The following is a 20786-nucleotide window of genomic DNA, read 5'->3' as shown; positions in this document are numbered from 1 at the left end:
TTTTCAACATTTTTTCTTACCGATGCTTGTTAAACTTTCTTGTGGTTTTACAATATGTGCATTAAGCAACTTGTGTAATTTTTACTTCAGCTTTGTTGGGCAAGGATCAAATGACGCTCTGAACTGAAAAACTAGGTTTCACCTGAGAAGGAAAACAACCTTGTAACCTCTCACATCTCTTTCCAGGATTATGAACTTCAGCTGATGACCTTCAGAGCGATGGTCGACTCCCAGCACAAATCCCCTCTGAAGAAACGGAGGATGCAGAGCTGTTCTGATTCCATTCAGCAGGAGGTAAAACGGTTAATACATTTTCTCAGGACTGGAGGCTTGAGCTCTAAGTAAAACACATCTCAATGACAAACTTGTGTTCTTTTTTTTGTCTTTGTCATACAGTTCATGGATCTCCGAACACGCTACACTGCTCTGGTTACCCTCATGACGCAGTATGTGAAGTTTGCAAGTGAGACGCTGAAGAGAACGGAAGAAGAGGAGGTGAGAGAACCATCTCTGAATATTTCATGGATTTCCATACTTGCTTCCATACACTACAGTGGCTCATGCAGCACATTTTTAGACTTGTGGGGGCTATATGGATGCTTTAGATTGTACATTTTCTCTTTGCATGGTTCCTAGACCTTCTGGTTTGCATTCAAAATGTTAACCTCATTGTTAAATTCATTAAATAATGAAGTAACAGACAATGTTTTTCTAAGCCTTCTCTGCCATAAGTTCTTTAATTCCTCCAAGGGTCGTATTTCTTTATTGTTGTGGTCAGCTCGTCCTGACTGGAGATCTTTGCTTCAGTGCCCAGAAGAAGCAAAGGAAATGCATGTGTGCATGAATATTTATGAGTATAGCTGGTGATGGTGACCTGCTGGGAGGAGAGAGACTTTTTTATTCCTCGACAGAAAGTCTTTCTCATGTAGAACTTTCTACAAGACATGCAGCCTCTCCAGGAGTTTGTGTCCATATTTGTTTTGAGATGTATTTGTCTCAGATAAATTTTCTTAAAGTGTCATAAGATGGGAATCTGAGGGTAAAGACACTGATCAAATCAATGACAAGTACTTTAAAAAATTTTTTTATAGAACCAGATTCCTTATTATTAAGCGTTAAACCTGCAAAATATCGCCAATTTCAAAATCAGGCGATCTTGAAACTGCACTTTCCTGGAGGGATTGTTTGATATTTCTGCAGCTTTCTGGTAAGAAGTAAGAATTTCATGCTTTTTTACAATATGGATTGAACTTTTAAAAAAAAGTGGATGACATATTTTTTTGCATTATAGAACAGAAAGGCTAATGACAAAGCAGAGAATACAAAGTGGACAGAGAGCATGGAGCTCCAGAAAGCTGAAGGGGAAGTAGAGGTTAGTCAACTTAGACAACAAATCCTGGACCAGGAGGCTCTGCTGGTTGAACAACAAGAACAGCTGGAAGGGTTGGAAGGAGAAGTGGAAACACAACAGAAGACGATTGACGATCTAACCTTTCAGAAATCACAACTTGAGCATGACGTTCAGCAGTATAGCACCAGGTTAGACATAGCAGTTAAAGACAAAGCTGCCAGCGACGAGGAATTAAGCCATGCGAAACAGCTGATAGAGCAGTTAGAGGCCAAGTGGGCGCTCACTCAGGCAAACCTAGAGGACATCTTAAAGAAAACAAATGAAGATCAGGAAAAACAAGGCCCCCAGCTTCAGAGGTTGTTGCACATTGAGGAAAACATTGAGGAACAGTTGCAAAGTGAAGTCCACTCTGTGGTATCAGAGACAGTTCACAGTGAGTTATCTGCAGTTAGAGAAAATGAGAGAAAGATGGGAGAAGCCCTTCAGCAGAAACAGGAGGAGCTAGACTTGGTGCAGAAAAAGGCAGAGATGGCTGAAGAGAAAGCAGAAAGTTATAAAAAGCTGTTGGATGACAGCAATAACAGGGTGAAGAAACTGCAGATGGACATGGAAAATGAAAGGAGTACCATGAGGCAGAAAATAGAGGATGTCCAGCAGGAAGCACAGAACATGAAGAAATCCATCTATGAACTTCAGGAGGAAATCAGATCTCTCCAGAGAGAAAAGTCTTCGTTGGAGCAAAGCACATTTTTCCAAAGCACCGAGGTGGAAGGTCTCAAAGAGCAGCTGAAAATCACACAAGGAGAGCTGCATAAGAAAAGCTCTGTGGAGCAGGACAATGTTTTTAAAATCAACAACTTGGAAGAGGAGGTAACTTCAAAGCAGGCCGTAATAGATCAGCTGAAGTCTAAATGCAACGAGCTTACGAGGATAAACGTCTCGTCTGATAGTGACGTAAGAGGCCTTCAGAGCCAAACAGAGTCGCTGGAAAAAGAACGATCATTTTCCGAGCAAAAGATCAAGTCCTTAAAGAGCGAGATAGAGAGCTGGAAACAGCAGCTTCAAGCGGCTAACGATGAAAATAACTCGATGAGGAGATCCGATCAGGCGTCGCATCTCAAATGCAAGAACCTCGAGGCAGAAATTCAAAAAAGTGAATTAGTTGCTGTACAGCTGCAGAAAACGGTAGACGAGTTGAGGCAGATGAATACAGAAATGGAAAATAATCTGAAGAACGCGAGACTTAAACTCGATCAGGTGAAGATGGAAATGGACAGTAAAGATCAGCAAGTTAAAATCTTACAGTCTCAGGCAGAGAGCACCAAGTCTCAGGTTAGAATTATTGAAGAGGAACTAAATAGGAAATCCATAACCTACCATGAGCTCCAAATGAAACTGCAGGATTACAGTGAGGAGGTAAGGGACATGAACGAGCTGCAGCAGAAAATCAAAACATTCAACTCTAAAATGATCAATTACGAGAGTGAGATATCCAATCTGAAATTAGAGCTGAAGTCGGTGTTTGCTGAGAGGAACTCTGCAAATGAAAAGATCCACATGCAAAACATTGAAATTAATGATTTGAACATGACGCTAATGGAAAAAAACGCAGAACTGCAAAAAGAAACCGCTGAGAGTCAAAAACATCGCAACAAAGTCCAGGCGTTAGAAGATGAGCTTTTTAATCAAAAGATCAGTATGAAAGGGGTAAGCTGCAGCTCAGAGGAAATTATAGAGGACCTAAAGCAGGAGATGTATTCACTCCAGAACGACAAGAAAGCAACAGAGAGGAAGCTAGAATCTTTGAATATTAAAATGTCAGAGTTGAACTCTTCCCTGCAGAGAACTAGGGAGGAATTGTCGAAAGAGACCCAAGATAGACGAGCCAAAGAATCTAAAATATCGCAGCTCGAGTCTGAGCTTCAGAGAACCAAAGTGACAATAAAAGAAGCGACATCGAATTCTGACAAATCTCGATCAAATCTGCAACATGAAAACACGATCCTTAAGAGGGAGAGAGGGGAGGCGGCGGAGAAAAACATCCTGCTGGGATCTGAAGTCAGAACGCTGAAAGAAAAGCTTCAGGGAGCTCAAAGAGAAGCTGAACAGAAGCAAAGAGAAAACTCTAATCTGCAGCTGAAGGCCGAGGAGATGGAGGATCAACTTGAGAAGTGCAAGAAAATGTTAGAGGAGTTAAAAAACAAACTAGACCTTCAGAAAGAGGGCTACGAGAGGCAGCTGATGCTGGTGCAGACGGAAATAGAGAAAAAGCTTGTTTTACTGCAATCTGAAATCTTGAATGAAAGTGGCAATTCAAATCAGCAATTGCACAGTGCAGGAGTGGCAGACCTGGTGAACAAGTATTTCAAACAAGACATCACACAGGTAACAGTTCATCAAACCACGGCTGAAACAAAACAACAGACAGACCGACAGCTGCAGATCAAAATGGACAAACTGGAGCAAGACAGAACAAAGCTTGAGCTTGAGCTCTCAAAGGCAAAATCGCAAATCGCCCAACTTGAGGAAGACAAGCTGAAACTTAGCTCAAAAACAAGCACTCAGCAGCGCAATGAGCAGTCAAACGAGTCGGCTAAGATGCAACAGCTTTTGGCAGAAAGTGAGCGGAAACTGACGATGAAGGACAGGGAGGCAAAATCTCTTCAGGGGCAAATCGATGTGTATGTCAAAGAGATTAAAAGTCTGAAGGAAACGCTTTCAACGCTCGGGGTCAAGATGAAGGCTGAGAACCAGATGATGAACTATGGGAAAGACAACGAGGCTGCTTTGTTGAAGATGGGACAAGCAGCAATGCAGACAGCAGTTCCCTTATATCGATGTCCAAAATGCAACTGGGAGGACGAGGATCTCAAAATGAAAGTTTTCTCACAGGTAAGGACGAAGTTAGCTCAGCGGTACTGCAACACAATATCGTAGTCATGATGAAGTAAAGATAATTCACTGATTGTTAAGCTTTAGCTTTTCTGGTTATCTATAACAGCGAACAATAACCTTCTGTAACTAAAAGAGATCTTCCATGTCATGTCTACAGATATCAACAAAGGAGAGAGAAAACCCTCTAGAAGTGCAGAAACAAGTCACACAAGACAAAATGGAAGTGATTCATTCAAGCCTTCCTGATTCACCAACAAAGAAAGTTTTGAATAGCTCTAGTAATCAAACGTCCACTGTGCTCCAAAAAGAAACGCAGAATGTCACCAGTACGAGCCAGACCAAATCCGAAGAGCCCACTGCTGTAGCGACCCAGGGATATTTGGCTCTGTGTGGGCTGACAGACAAACAGGCGACTAAAATACACAGAGTCATCCGGACGACGACGTATCAGATCAACGAAACATGTGACGGTGTTAGCACGTCAGAGAAGAAAGCAGACAGGGAAGACAAACTAAGTGCGGTGTATTCAACTTCTCAAAAGTTCTCGGAAACCAAAGGCAACACAAATATTGAAAGCTTAATCAAATTTAAGTTCTTGGATCAAGAGATTTTGCGGAAGTTTGAGATGGGCCTCATCACAATGGAAGAGGTGCAGGCCTCACTCGCTCAGTACACTGGCAAACCAACTACGATTGCTGGGGTTTATGTGGAGTCCAGTAAAAAGAAGATATCCTTCCAGGAAGCTGCTGAGAAAGGCTTCTTAGCTAACACATACGCTCTTGAGTTTCTCGAGGCCCAGGCTGTGTCGGGAAGCCTGACGGATCTGGCCACGGGACAAACGCACTCGGTAGAGGAGGCCCTGGAGAGAGGTATCATAGAAAAAGGCTTGAAAGATAAACTAATGGAGGCAGAGAAAGCGGTTAGCGGGTACGCTTATGCTGGCCGAAAGCTGTCCGTGTTTCAAGCTATGGAGAGCAAAATTCTGGATAGATTCAAAGCCAAGAAGATCCTTGAAGTCCAGGTAGCAACTGGAGGATTAATCAACCCAGAGACCGGCGTCAGGGTGCCGGCTTGCATTGCTGTTGACCAGGGTCTTTTGAACGAAGAGTTTCTACAGGGTCTATATGATCCAACCAGTAACCCCAAAGGTTTCCACAACCCTGACACTGGACAGAAAGCATACTACGCAGAAATACTGAAGACCTGTCTTTTTGATGTAGACGGCGGTGTGTTTCTCTTCCCATTCGGTCAGAGACATCTAACAATCAACTCGCCCACAAGTTGCCATAGAGCTTCTGTTGTCATCAGCACTTCTGGCAATGAAATGTCAGCTTACGAAGCTTACAAAGCGGGACACATTGACAAGAGGATCTACCATTTTCTGTCACAGCAGGAAAGTGAGTGGAAGGAAAAGTCAACGGTCGACACCAACGGAAGCCCACGTCACCTCATAGCTGATGTCAGAAGTGGCCGACAACTTTGTCTAGAGTCCGCAGTAAGTCAGAGGTACCTCGAAGCATCTGAGCTCGAGAGCTACCGCAGCGGGCTTCTCAGTATCTACGAGATCGCAGACATCATATATTCAAGGATGGTCGTTGTGGAAGATGTAAACAGCCCAATCGCTGGTCTTTGGGACGTCAATCAGAGGAAGAGGATATCAATACTTCAGGGTTTTCAGCAGGGTTTTACCGATAGAAACACAGCGCTACGCCTGTTGGAGGCCCAGGCCTGCACTGGAGGAATCTGCGACCCCGCTTCTGGGGAGAAGGTTCCTCTCTCGGATGCTCTCAGCAGAGGTTTATTAGACGAGGGATTGAGCCAGCAGCTCCAACAGTTTGAGCAGGCGTACAATGGCATCATCCATCCCAAGACTTCAAAGGCCGTGTCCATTTCCAAGGCCGTTCAGGAAAATCTCTTCCCAAAGGATGCCGGTTTCCGCTGCATTGAATTCCAGCTTCTGACTGGAGGATTGATAAACCCGGACACTCATGACAGAGTCTCACTTGAGGAGGTCATCCAGAGCGGCCTGATTGACAAAGCCACTGCCGCTGTACTCAAAGATGAGAAATTCCTCAGCAAAAGCCTCACCTGTCCAAAGACCAAGAGAAGAATCGCATTCAGGGAGGCGCTCGAGAGAAGCGTGTTCGACTGCCACACGGGGTTAAGGTTACTTGAGGCCATAAAGATTCATGGTTTTGGAGCCAAATCGACATTTCATCATATTTGGGCATATAAGCAATAAGCAGTTGTAGATATTTGCTTGTACATAGCAAAAACTAAAAAAAAAAAAAAAAGAGTTTGTGTTTGTCTGTGAAGTTACCATTCTTGACTTCACTGTTGAATAATCTTTTCAGTTCACATCTCTTCATACAGTGGTTGATGCATCTTACAATGATATCTGAGCTTTGGTGTTTAAACTCTCATTAAAATGTTTGTTTTTTTAGGTATCCCACCATTTAAGGATTTGCCGCTTGCTTTCTTTCTTTAAGCAGATTTAACATTGTTGTCAAACCCCCTCATCTGTTTGAATTTCTAGAGGTCTGTTGATGAGGAGAAGAGAGAGCATGGTGATAAAGTTAGCAAACTATTGCACTGGATGTCCAATGTGAAACAGACTTCAAACAATGGTGGAAATGCCCAGAAAGATAGCAATGCCAACACAGACGCTTCTAATAAGCCCCAGGTAAATAACATGTGCTGTTTGTGGTGTTTTCATTGTGTCTTGTTGTTCATACCCTGCCACATATGTTTGTACATGAGACAATGCTTTTGGTTTGATGGTGAAGAGTATTTTTCTAGCATAATCATATCACAGCAATTTGGTGTCACAGTGCCTGATTTATAATAATAAAAGAATCACTGTCTACTTTCTATTCATTTTATTTATAGGGGTTCTAATTAGTTTATCAGATCTGATGTTTCCCCCTGTCACTTATCTCCCAATGAGAGTTTTTTTTTTTTATTACTGATTTCATGAACGGACTCACATGTTGCACAAGCACTCATATTTCAGAACAATCAGCCCAGCTGGTTATCGAAGTAACACAATATATTTCCCATGTTTGTCCCTGTGGCTAATAAACCATTCACTCCACATACAGTCCAAAGCTGACATTATGCTACTTAATTAGGATTTAAATGTATAATCTCCCTGATGTGTAATAGCAATAGTTAGCGATGCAATACCATTTTAGTTGTGATAGATTAGCGTCAACTAGCAGTTTAATAATTTTTAAGATCAATCCAACTAATTGACGTATTAGAAAGAGACTAAAAAAGGAGTTCAGACTCTGTCTTGTTTCAAAAGTTTTTGCGTACTTGGCAAAATCTGGCACATTTCTTATTTTCGATGTTGCTATTTGTGTACATGTTGTACATTTATGTTGCCAGTTCAGACCTGTGTCAAATATTGAGATAAACAATGTATCAATAATCAGTGTAAGAGCAAACTATCAGGCCTCTTAATCACACTTTTCTTTTATTACATTTGAGTAATCAGTGAAGCTTGTGCTGTTTTATCAACTATAAGCACTAGATGATATTTTTTGTAAACATAACAAACACAGTTCAAGTAAAATGTAGCAGCATGAAAGAAAAGTTTTATTATTATTGGTATTAATTAGAAAGTGTTCTGAGTTTAGTACATAAATATATGTCAGTAAGGTTTATCTTTGCTAAAAAAAAAAGTATATATTTTAAAATGTAATATTAATCTCATAGTTTGTTTAATTTGTATTTATTGAACCTTTATTAAACCAGAAAAATGTTATCGATACAAATATCAAAATCAACAAATGTAATGCCATAATGACAGCTTTGGACTTCTTATTCTAAGTTATTATAATTTGACACATTGAAAACATCTCTCTTATTCAGTTTCTGAACATAGTGAAAGTTTTCCTCATTTTCTGTCCGTTCATTTAAAGTGAATGGAAAATACTCAAAGCTGCGAAATACATCAATAGACAAAAGAAATCCAAAATAACGACGGAGATGAATCAACTCCTCGTTATCGCATACATAACAGAAATCCAACAAACTTTAGAGTCTCTGCAGAGTTGTTCTATCGGAGTGTTTTTGTATTTTGTGTCATACTGTATGGATGTTACATTCCTTTTTTTTAAAGTATTTATCAATTTAAAGAAAATCTACATTTAACATATTTCATCAAAGTCAATAGAAAACCCTTAATGCGATGTTTTATAACAATTTGAGTGTGTGTGAATGTGTGATCATTTGTGAGCTTTGTTTCTTCTTACTATTATCACACTGGTGGCAACAAAATTGTATAATAATAATAATTAGAAATGTAATCATACAGTCAAAGTAGAGATACATTTCACAGGTTATGTATTAATGGACTATGATTCTATGTTTAAGGTGTCAGTGGAAGAAATGGTCACTAAGAAGGAACAAATTGCAGAAGCATTGAGAGCCACCCAAATGATGCTGAACAAACACAGTGACAAGTAAGTCAAGCTACTGTTGTCCCGCTCTGCACTTAAGACTTAGTCCACCTTGAGCAGCCTCAGGCTCATACTTTGTGTCTTTGTGTCTCACAGGATGACGGAAGAGGAAAGAGAAAAGGCCCAGGAGCAGCTGAAGATGCTGAATCAGGCGTACAGTGAACTCTCCCAACATTGTTCGGATCAGACGTCCTCTGCAGAAGAGGTTGGGCTCTAGGCTGTTTCTTCTACTGTGTGGTTTGCATTTCTGTCCTATAATGTGTTATGAAACAGTGCCACCTGATGTTCGGCTGCATGACTAACCTTTTTTACCTTCTCTCCAGTACAATTTGAATTGTCTTTTGCATCTCTCTCTCCCTCTCTCTCTTTCTCTCTATTCATTTATACTCGATGATGAGGGACAGAAAATGAGACTTAGGAAATCTGAGTATGCTGTGAACATGCTTTGCTGCACCCGGCTTTGGTCTGATAGTCACCATAATTCATGTTTTCAACCTAAAACATACACAGTAAATCAGATTGGATGCATACCCATTTGCCAAACAGTGTGTGATCTAACTAACCAACCTCTTTTTGCAAGACACTGGAAACTGCATTCCCTGATGCATGATAGCTTTATATGTCACACTCCTGTTGCAACCATGAAGCAGATTTGCACTCGTGCACATGATGTTTTAACATGTCTCCTTTTGTCTGCTGGTGAGTTAATATTTTGTCTTGTTTTTGAATACTTCAAATCAAAATTCATCTACTCTAAATACAAAATATGGTACTAAAAATCACTTCAGTAATTTTTGACATTTTCCTTTTTACCTTAGGATTCTAACTCCAGTGATGCTAAGCTTGTAACTGTACCCACGAGTGTCCCGATGGATGGCATGCCTGGAGTTTCCCCTCCAAAGACTGAGACCTCCAACCTCTCTAAGTCCAACCAGCCTGTGTGTCTGACCTCTGACGATGCTTTCAAACAACATGACGGTTATAAATCCAACCTGAACCATTCCCCAAAGTTGAATGAAGCAAACAAGTGCATACAGGGTTCACACATCACTTCTGTGTCTCTCTCTGATATAACATCGGCGAGGGAAGGGGCCACATGTAAAGACCCGATCATTAAACTGATCGATATCAAACAGGTCAGTGATGGAGTGAAGGTGTGCTACAGCGGGGACACACTGTCCCTGGAGGAGGCGTTTCAGTCTGGTGTAATACCTGCCTCCGTCTATGTAGAGATTCTTCAGAAGCAAAAGAGCCGTCATGATATGATGGATTTGAGCTCTACCGCAGATCAGACACCCCTAGATGTGCAGGAGGTCGAGGCTAATGAAGTCAACAGTCTGATATTAAAGTGCCTCAGCAGAAATAAATCACTGACACCAGGAAGGAGTGTTCACACCCTCAGCTCATCTGGCAAGGGTTCAAGTGATCGGGAGAACATGTCAAGGCCGTTGGGTGCTGAGGTGGATGTAGCTGACTTCAAAGAAAGTCAAGCTGTGCCAGAGGATGTTATGAGTAGTATATCAAACCTCCAGAATGCCGATAGACTGAAGGTGGATGCAGCCGTTCAGTGCGATATGATGAGCTCAAGCAGCACACTCATTGTACTCAGAAATCAGCAGTTTGTTGGACTTGTGTTGCCTCCCTTTGGGGAAAACAAAACAGTGTCTGAATCATTCCTGTGTAGTCATGAACAAATCACCACAGACGAGTTTACGAGCAGATGGTTTAGTGATCGGAGCAAAATAGCAGCTTTTTACTTTCCAGAAAACTCCGAGGTGGTTGATATCGACTCTGCCGTCCAGCAGGGTTTTATCGACTACTTTACAGCAGAGGTTTTGAAATCTATAGAAATCCCCGATGTGTTTCCTGATGTGGATGAACTTAATGAGAGGTTTTCGTCTTGGCTCATGTATAAAAAACTCACACTTGATGGATGCTGTCATGCTGTGAGTGTAGAAAACATCCCGACTACAGCTGAGGCTAAGCAGTTGTTAATCTCCTACCTAATGTTGAACAGTTACATCGACCCAAACACAGGACGGAGGGTTCTCATACTCGACACACAGCTCAGTCAGATGGTTCAAATCTTTCTCCAGGATTCAACATTTTCTGAAAACACTGAGAAAATAACCTCTTTGACTTTAGATGTTGGTGATCAATCAGACGTGGTCGGTTTGGAGAGCCCGTTGCACATAAATGAGGAAACAGAGGAGATGATGAAATACACACAAGACACGTTTGCTCGTCCTTATCTTGTCTCCTCTGCAAATGGAAGAATTTCATTTGAAGAAAAAATATATGCAAATGACGAGGCACTAAAACAGCATCCTCTCAGAGATTTTTTAGTTTGTAATGACACTGATATGGAAAACACAGAGCCTGAAGAAGCAGATAAAAACTTGTGTCAAAGCTGGACAAAGTCAGGAGAATCTGCAGAGAGACTTTTTGAAAATACTTTACAACATGATAGCGTTGGAGGCGACTGTGAAGGTGATGAAGTTCCTTCTCTTCCAGACATTTCAGACTCATCATCGTTAGGGATGTTTGACTGTGAAATGACTGTGAAATCCTTCCACCAAACAATCACCTACACCCACGATGCTGACTCACTTTGCAGTGAATCAGAGGAAATAGATTTCAGCCAGGCTGACTTTTTTTGTTCGGAGGACTTTTCGGAGGCTGGAAATGAGCAAGACTACGTGGTTCATCTTCTAAAAGCAGAAATAGAGGAAGTGTCTGTTGTAGATGTCACCTCCGGGAGACATAAACTAGAGGAACTGGAGGAAGTTCCCGGTGAGCGAATGGTTGAAGAGATGAAAAAACTGCTTCAGATGGATTCAGATGAAGAAGACGTTATTGTAGAAGATGAGGAGAGCACAATGTTTGATTCAAAACAGGCAGACTCATATTTTAGCATATCCTCAAATACACTTCTTTGCGTGGGTAAAGAGAAGAACCTTTTGGAATCAAGTGGCACCAATAGTTTCAGTGAGTCATTGAAGTCAGAATTGGTCGAAGATGACCGCAAAACAAACATTTATCCAGAAGAGGACGGCGCTCATTTCATTCCTGATGATCACAATCTGGGCTCTAATATTATTAATGAAGCTGGAAGCACACCGGAGCCGGTTGAGAGGGAGGTTGCTGTCATTGTGCTTAATCTGACCAATCAGGAAGCTAATATCAAAGAGATGGAGAGTGAGAGTGGAGATGAAGAGGTAGATTGGGAGACAACAGGAAACGTAGATAAGATGAGTAATTCTCCACAGCTTTCCCCTCCCTCGGTCGGTGCTCATGAGACCGCGATGATCTCACCCTCGTTGTGGGGTCAGGTTACTGCAGAGTGTGATCATCACGCTGAGGGAGAGCATTTACCGGCTGAAGGCGATGACTCACAGGGTGCAATCAATCTGATGGACACAGCTGATGAATCAAGCGCTGTGATAGAAAACTCTGCTACAGCTACACAGTCACGTCCAGCTAGTCTGAGTGACAGGATTACTTCTGAAGCTCAATATTCCGCATCTGCTAATTCAGAATCTGACATTTCTACCACCGATAATGAGTGTTTCATAGTTGGGTATGATGTCGAAATGGGAAACCAGACAATAGGCAAAAGCGAATTAGACATTTCTTCATCACATCGCAATGTGTTTTTCGGGGAAAGTCAAATTGAGAACGACACATGTACAGTTCGGTCACCTTTGGACACCGAGCCAACTTTAAGTGGAGATTACTCATCGCTCAGGGCTTTGGTTGAAAGTGCAGTCGTTTCTGTCTCCAGGGGTAATTGTAACAATGATGACAACATTACAAAAGATGGCAGCAGAACAGCATTACCTCAACAGGCAGCACTTGATTCAGAAAGCGAATTAAGTGTTGAAACTGAGCCACAATGTTCTCATAACGGTCCGGGTATGTTTGTTCAGAGATCTCCTCAGTCACCTGTTGTTTTTGATGAAGTGGCTTCAACCAATACAACCAGTCTGAAGTGTTTTAATGTACAGGATTCAGAAGGTTACACTCTTTTGTCAGGTTCACATGACATTGAGTTAAGCCCACACAGTCTTCCCCAAGAGAGGCATCACAGGGACATATTTCCAGATTCCAGTGATATGAATCAGATCTCTTTGTCAATGAATACACAAATGCCAAAGACAGAAGATAAACTAAATGCGGATATCGGTGCAGAAGTCTCAGAGATGAATCCAGGAATGTCTGAAAGTTTAATGGGTGTAGGATTAGGATCTGATATTCAATCAAAGGAATTAAAATCAGATCAATGTGCTGCTGAGCATCACCAGGAAGCTGCTGATGTCCTGTCGGAGAGCTGCAGTACATCTTCAGCTCCATCTTTGTTTTCTGAGGCTGTAAGGACATATTCAGATGACCCGGAGGTATTGCTTGAAACGATTAGTGTCAGTGATTTGGAAAAGGCACAAACTCCAGACAGTGACTGCACAATTGCTATAATTGCAAATACTCCACAAAACGTAGACGAAGAGAGAGACACATTGCATGGACTTATAGAGAGCGCTCAACCCGATCTCCTCATGGACTTGCAGAAGCAAAATGCCCCCGATGTGAGCAACAAAGAAGGGGGAAGCTCAGAGCTGATCATGCAAGAGGACAAAGGCAGTGAGAAGACAGAAAAGTCTGAGGCTCCAAACATCCAGCTGCAGCTGCTGGAGGTTCTCAAGTCTGTTTCCTCGAGCCAAGACCTGTCGATGCTTCAGGAAGTGATGGACACGCTGAACTCTGCTCTGGGGGGGGATTCTCAGGAGGAGCGGAGGCACATACTGGAGAGCATCAAGGAGGAGAGCTCAGGGGGGGAAGATGAGGGATCGGAAGAGGGTGACTGTCAGTCTGCTGCGACAAGTCACCGATCATCTCCTCAGTCGCCTGTCCGGTCAGATACCTGCAAAGTAGAGGAAGTCAAAAACAAGGTCGATTTTTATCTTGATGTTAAACACTCCTTTAGTTTTTGAAATAAGAAACATATGCTTAACTATTTTGACTTTTCCTCTCCAACAGCTGTACTCAATCCAGGATTACTTGGAGTGTGTGGGGAGACTTCAGGATCACGCTGATGTTTTAGATGATGTCGGAAATGACCTTTTAATGCAGGCTCCTGTGGGTAACCACATGGAAGAACTGCAGATCCAAATAGAGGAATGTCAGGTTAGAAATAAACCACTTAATCATGTTTTTTTGAATTGTAAAACATACTGTCACATACTATCATATGTGTTTGCAATTTTTCATTTATGTATATCTATGTATGCATTCGATTTGTGCTTTTCTATCCAGTCTCTGGAGTCCCAGCTTTCTAGACTGGCTGGTGTCCTGACAGCTGATTTGGAGAAAGCCAAACAGCTCATGAATTCTGCTGATGAGGGCGTTCCCATACAGATCCAACAAGATTTGGCCTCCACATATATGGAGCTGGAGCCTAACTTTAGGGCTGTTTCACAGATGTGTGCAGACAGGGGTCACTCCCTAATTCAAGCAATGGAAGCAGGAAAGGCAAGTGGTCAATGCTGGTGATTAACATACAATGATGTAATAAATGAATCAGCTGTTAATACTTAAAATGTGATTTTTAGGTACATTTGGAATCAACTTACCAGAAACATCTCAGTGATCTTAAGGAGTTAGCAGGCATCATCCAACACAGCTCTGAGATGAATGACAGGGATTTGAACACATGTGATGTGGAGACACTGAAAGATTTAATTCAGCAGAACAGGGTATCTTTAAAATCCCATTTAAAAAAATCAGTTTGTACACTTACAAACCACAACAACATCCTCAGCATATTTCTGTCTTCTCTTCCAGGACACTGAGAGCAATCTGCAAAAAGAAGCTCGACTCAAGTTAGAGGACATCACATTCGAAATCCAGTGCTTTATTTCTGAGCATGCTCAGTTCCTGAGTCCGGCTCAGAGCAGCTGCCTCCTAAAGTTCCTCAGCAGCACTCAGAGAGCATTCAGGGAGCAGACCGACAGACTTCTTACCCAGAGGAGCGACCTAGAGGTCCTTCTGGACACCTGGGAGAAAGAGAACCAGCAGAAGGTTTGCCTGCGGATATACTGTACAAACAGAACAAAAAAACATCATGTTTTGCTAATCCTTACAATGCATGTAGAGTGGGCTGTACAGGCCCTGTTATGACTCAGATTCAAACATTGCTGTTGTAGCATGAAGTGTGGATAGAAGTAAAAAGTACACCAATTCAAACTGAGGCAGAAAAAGCAAAAATCTTCAGGTTAGCAAAATGTAATAATTTATAGACCAGTCAGCTCCAAAAAACAGTGAGTTTATTTTGTAAATGTATGCAATATTTTTGTTGATTCTAGTGTATTTAAATATATAACTGGACTTTGAAAGTGTCTTTATGACGTATTAAGAAGCATCCAATGTTTTAACATTTGTATGTGTAAGTGAATTATTGCCTTTCTTTTCAGGTTCTCCTTTGAATGCTTTAATCACATTGCATGCTCAAGTGCCTCGTCACTCCTGCAGACTAACCTTTGTGCTGGTTGTATCCTACAGGCCTTGAAGACACCAGTGAACAAGTATTTGCAGGCAATAAAGCTTCTTTATGGGAAAACTTTCAACAATAACAAGCTGGACTGAATGTCTCCTTTAGAAGACCAAAGTGGCATATGGCTAAAAAAAAGCATGTTCACAGCATATTAGGGTTTTCACACGCTTGTGATAGAGGGAATTATTGTCTTTTGCATGTTTCCTTTGTATGCTTGAAATGTTTCCTCGACCTTGTTTTGTCTTTTGTGTTCTCCAAAAATGACTCGGATGGGTTTTCAGGGTTTGTTAGAAGTTTTTTTACGTGGTGCGAATGTGAAACTTCCCTTTTTTTGAGTATTTATTTTGTTGTTTTTATCTCGATTAACAGTCCTTGCAGGAGAAACACAAGGAATTCACAGAGAAGTTGGAGGAAGTGTGTGATAACCTCACCCTGACAGAAAACCACCTGATTGGTCACCAGCAACAGGCTGAACATGCTGAGAGCGTCACAGACCTACAGCAGTACCAACAGGAACATCAGGTTTGAAATAATAACCCTCCTTATGCACAGTATGTTTCTGAGTATGTTATCATCAATGCAGATCTGTCTTGACCGCACTACTTCCTCTTGTTTGTCCTGAAGAATCTGCAAAAAGATGTGTTGACCAACGCCAGTGCCTTAAATGAAGTCATCACCAGTACCAAAAAATTTCTGGAGGAAAACCGCAACAAGCTGACGCCGGATGAAATCGCCGTCATCGAGAGCAAGTTAGAGGAGGCTAAAAGCAAAGCGAAGGTCATCGACCAGCGGGCCGAGGAGTCCAGGAAAGATCTGGAGAAGGTTGTTACCACGGCTATAAAACAGGAGAGTGAAAAGGTCAGTTTAAATGAGCTTTACATATATTTGGAAAATATGTAATGCATCAGATTTAACAAGCAGTGTAATAACCATATTGCTAAATTGAAGGTATGATAATATTTATAAAGTCTTCTATTCAGTATTGTGTTATCAATCTGTCTCTTCAGGCCGCAGCTGTTGAGCGCCTTGAAGAAAGTAAGAACAAAATCGAGGGTCTTCTGGACTGGATATCAAACATAGGGAATCAAAACGAGAACGGTCTGGTTCAAACTGACCATGTAAGTAAAGAGAACGGAAACCTGCCTGAAGAAACCTCAGCTCAGGGACTGATAGGAGACGATGACGATGCCAACGGAAACGCATTACAGACCTCTGAAATGGACGTCGACGTAGAGACCAGTGAGAAGAAAGACGCCTCTCTGGATCTCGATAAGCAATATGACAGAGTCAAGGTATAGCTGTTTGTTGAGAGAATGTTAACGTTTGTCCAGGATTTAATTCTTACGAGGAGGATCTTTGCAGGCTGGGACTCTCTTTCAAACCCCAGAGAATTACTTCAGTTTAATATTAAGTTGTAAAACACAGCTTGTGATAAAATATGAGAAATAACATGACTTAACTTCACATGTCTTCTTCAATTTATAATCCGGTTTCACAGTAATTGCAGACAGGCCCCATTGCCAAAATAAAACACCCAAATAATATTTTGTTTGACATTTGGAAAATTGAAACGTCAAGTCAAGTGTTATCTGAAAACTTTGCTGTTAAGTTATGAAATCTGGTATTAGAAGAGATATTTGACATCATAGGAATTAAAGATCTATGCTAAGATATGTTTAAATAGTTTAGGAGAAGTTAATTAGAAGTTATTGAAACAGAAAGGGGAGTACAATCTTACAGTAGATACTGCAGCTGTTAAAGGCAGTGAAAACAAATTCTTATAAAACATGGATTTTAATTTAGTTTGGATTCTTTAAAAATGGGAATAAAAATGACTGCAATTTGTGTCGCTGTTGTATCCTGAAGACTTTGTTCTTCCCACAGGCCCGTCATCAGGAGATCCTGTCCCAGCAGCAGGATCTGATCATGGCCACACAATCAGCTCAGGCTCTCCTCGACAAACAAGCGGACGTGCTGTCTCCGCAGGAGAAGGAGAAACTCCAGAAGAACATCCAGGAGCTGAAGGGGCGCTACGACGCCTCGCTGACGCAGGCCGAGCAGCAGATGAAGCAGGTGCAGTGTGTGCAGGAGGAGCTGAAGAAGTTCCAGGATGACACTGAGGAGTTTGAGGGCTGGTTGGACCAGGCGGAGGGTGAAGTGGACGAGCTGGGAGCCCCTGCTAGTTCCCTAAATATCCTCTCTGATAAACTCCTGCGACAGAAAAGCTTCTCAGAAGATGTGATCTCGCACAAAGGGGATCTTCGCTTTATCACCATTTCAGGACAGAAAGTTCTGGATGTGGCTAAAGCTTGTGGACTAAACGACCCTGCAGCTAAAAGTGCTCAGCTGAACGTGGATACTTCAGGAACCTGTTCTGCTGTCAAGGACAAGTTGGATTCAGCAGCCAGCAGATACAAAACACTACATTCAAAGGTATCTCTTTTGACAGAAATGTTGCAATGGCTTGATCCTGCCACTAGGTGGGAGCATTGTCTTCAATGAAAAGCCACGTAATGCCTCATTAAGATGTCATACTTTTCTATCTTATCACACATGAAGCTTAATTTAATTTCCTTTCTTTCAGTGCAATCAGCTTGGCAACAACCTCAAAGACGTGGTGGACAAATTCAAGAAGTATGACGAGTCGAGCGCCGGTCTTTTGACGTGGCTCAACAGCTCAGAGGAGGAGGCGAGAAAGCAGCAATCAGAGGCCATCGCAGCTGAGCCACAAACACTACAGAAACAGCTGGAAGACACCAAGGCAAGAGAAACAGAAAGCCAGGGCTGTAGTGGTTAGGCTTGGCGGTCAAGTTGAACTGAACTTTTCTTGGAAAGTCTGATTCATGGGAGTAAGACAAGTCTCTAAACATTGCATTATATTTAGAGGAACATTGTTTTTGTACAGTGATAGCATAAAAAGACTGGTGTGCATCCTTGCCTGAGCTCATCTTTGTTCTTACTACAACTCATAAACTCAGTTTGAATTTAATTGGATGTTCTGTTATGCATGTTAAAGATAAAAATAATCCCTTTTTCTTTTTTTAGAATGAACACATCCAGCATTTAGAGCTTTTACTATGATAGAGGGCCATGGCACAACAGACCTGTCTTACCATATACAGTGTTTCCACTGCCTTAAGTACAGAGTGGCTATTTATAGCCACTCTGTTCAGATTCAAATCCACATGTGAATAGTTTAACTCTGGTTATTTGTGCCGGCATACTTGCATGGGGATAAGAAACTCAGCTGTCTCTGTCAAAGCTTTGGCTGCAGTTTGCTCAAACATTTCTCTGTAGGGAGGTAGTGACTTACGGCACAGATATGCCCAGATACGAGGCGCCTGAAGGCCTACTATGGAGCAGTGCGCTTTTGGCCTCGGCAGGCAGTTACAACAAACTATATCTGAGGAATGACTCGATATTTCCACAGATATTGTTCAGGGCTTTCTCACACACTTTCACTCCAATGTTTTTATTTTCATTCAAGCATCCTGGCAAAAATACAATCAGTACCATCCAGTGTGAATATAAGCAGAGGATATCCTTTAACGTGTAAACAGTGTCATTTTCTCACCCCTCTTCTTTCTCGTTGATCCACAGGCCCTACAAGGTCAGATGACGGGACATCAGACGGCGATTGACACACTTCGCAAAACAGCTGAGTCTTTGATAACTTCTGAGGGAGACCTGCTGAGCAACTCAGATGAGATCCAGGAGACAGTAGGTGAGCGAGAAACTAAATGAGGTATCTGATAATGCAACATGCACATAATATCTGAGGGTGAAAACAATCTTCCTGAGTTGCTTATTCACACATGTCACTCCCAATGTGAAGTTTTCTCTTCTGGACAGTAGAGTGGGGGGTTCTCAGGAGGCAAGACATGACGTTAAAAAAAAAGATGCTGCAGAAATCCAAGACTGCATATGAAGCAACTGAGTCCCACACTATAATGACAGTTTGTTCCCCTGTATATCAATGCTTCATGTAATTGAACATATTCACAGTATCAAGAGAGGAGTAGAAAAGAACATACTCGAGTCGTGAGCAGAAAAGAGAAAGAAGCAGCTACATATCAATCAATCAATCAATCAAACTTTATTTATACAGCACCTTTCAGACAAATTAAATTGCAGTTCAAAGTGTTTTACAAGAGTGCAGAAAAGTTATTGATGAAAAAGTGGTTTATAAAATCATTGATAAAATCATTGAGAGACTAATGCACACCAATAAGAATAAAAAAATATGTATAAAAATAAAAAAATAAAATACAACACATAAAAGAAACAAGATATTAAAATTAATACATAGGAGAAGAATATTTAAAATTGTAGTAGGATAAAAAAGATAATGTTAAGATTTGAATTTATATAAAGCACTATATAAAAGTCAGACTTAATAAATGAGTTTTAAACGCAGTCTACATAACATCCATGACAACTGCCCTTGTTGCTCATTGTGATACATAAGTCATCACTCTTACCTGCTCAATTGCGTTGAATTTTCCTGACTTTAACCTGCTGCGTTCAAATATCGAAATATAACACAGCGGAAACGTTACTACTACTGACAGGAAAAAGTTTATAAAACTCAGGGTGAAACATTTTGGGGAAGTTGCTTTGAGTTTGTGCATGTGGGAAGAAACAAAATCAAATAAAGATGTTTAAATTCTGTCTAGTCAACCTTTCATTGACACTTTGTTGAAGGGATAAGAGTGTTAGTCTTTAGATATGCAGGTTTAGGGATGCCAAAGTTTGAAAGAACTCCTTTTGAAATTAAATATTTAAAAGAACGGCTCAAAGTTTATAAATCATGAAGCCCTGGAACATGTCAGTGTTGCAGTTTGATACTTGTTAGTAGGCAGGTTCATAAGCAAGCAGACTGTTTCTTGGTTTCTACCTTTCAAAAATGTTCAATATTTACTGATGTTTAAAAGTTATCAGAGTTAAAAAAAAAGAAATAGCTTTTGGAGTCAAATTTTTATTTCCATTGGCTCACTCTGAAAAAATCTTTTACTCTGAAGCTTTGCTCATATAATTGTCTTGTCACTCGCTTTATCAAACTCACTTATGTCATATATGCTTTGCTTTTTTTTTTTTTTAATAATGAGCCCAAGACAATGAGAAATCAAAGCCCTTCTAAAAATGACGTGATGTTTTTCCATTCATTGCAGATGACATCGTTGAGCGCTATGACAACGTGTCTAAGTCTGTAAGTGACCGCAACGAGAAACTGCAGATCACCCTGACTCGCTCCATGAGTGTCCAGGACGGTTTGGACGAGATGATCGGATGGATGGAGGGAGTGGAGGCCAGTGTGAAGGAGACGGGAACAATTCCTCTGGACTCTGCATCCCTAGGAGACATCCTCAGCAAAGAAGCAGTACGTATTCATTTATAGCAGTCCAATAACTATCAACTATGTCTATGATTTTAGTTTTTACATGGTTTATTTTTAGCTCCATAATAAGCTTTAATTTCACTTCATAAAGATGTTTAAGTTGCTGTTGTCCATCCTTGTTTTTTTAAG

At 41.2% G+C, this 20786-nt stretch overlaps 1 protein-coding gene across 1 annotated transcript in view; it reads left to right on the top strand.

Moving 5' to 3' along the window:
* dst (dystonin) overlaps positions 1-20786 on the top strand; it is a 120246-nt gene that overhangs the window by 54578 nt on the left and 44882 nt on the right. The window contains exons 35-51 of the mRNA XM_065959701.1: positions 187-294; positions 397-495; positions 6783-6929; positions 8627-8715; positions 8809-8917; positions 9531-13658; positions 13747-13893; positions 14023-14238; positions 14319-14462; positions 14551-14787; positions 15629-15781; positions 15884-16117; positions 16267-16551; positions 17144-17692; positions 17844-18020; positions 18860-18983; positions 20431-20639. Of these exons, the coding sequence (XP_065815773.1) occupies positions 187-294; positions 397-495; positions 6783-6929; positions 8627-8715; positions 8809-8917; positions 9531-13658; positions 13747-13893; positions 14023-14238; positions 14319-14462; positions 14551-14787; positions 15629-15781; positions 15884-16117; positions 16267-16551; positions 17144-17692; positions 17844-18020; positions 18860-18983; positions 20431-20639 (7155 nt within the window). The remainder of the gene's footprint in view (positions 1-186; positions 295-396; positions 496-6782; positions 6930-8626; positions 8716-8808; positions 8918-9530; positions 13659-13746; positions 13894-14022; positions 14239-14318; positions 14463-14550; positions 14788-15628; positions 15782-15883; positions 16118-16266; positions 16552-17143; positions 17693-17843; positions 18021-18859; positions 18984-20430; positions 20640-20786) is intronic.

The sequence above is a fragment of the Labrus bergylta genome, chromosome 10, assembly GCF_963930695.1.
Source record: "Labrus bergylta chromosome 10, fLabBer1.1, whole genome shotgun sequence".
Classification (NCBI taxonomy): Eukaryota; Metazoa; Chordata; class Actinopteri; order Labriformes; family Labridae; genus Labrus; species Labrus bergylta.
The sequence above is the reverse complement of the archived record's forward strand: the minus strand, read 5'-3'. Positions and strand labels throughout refer to the sequence as shown.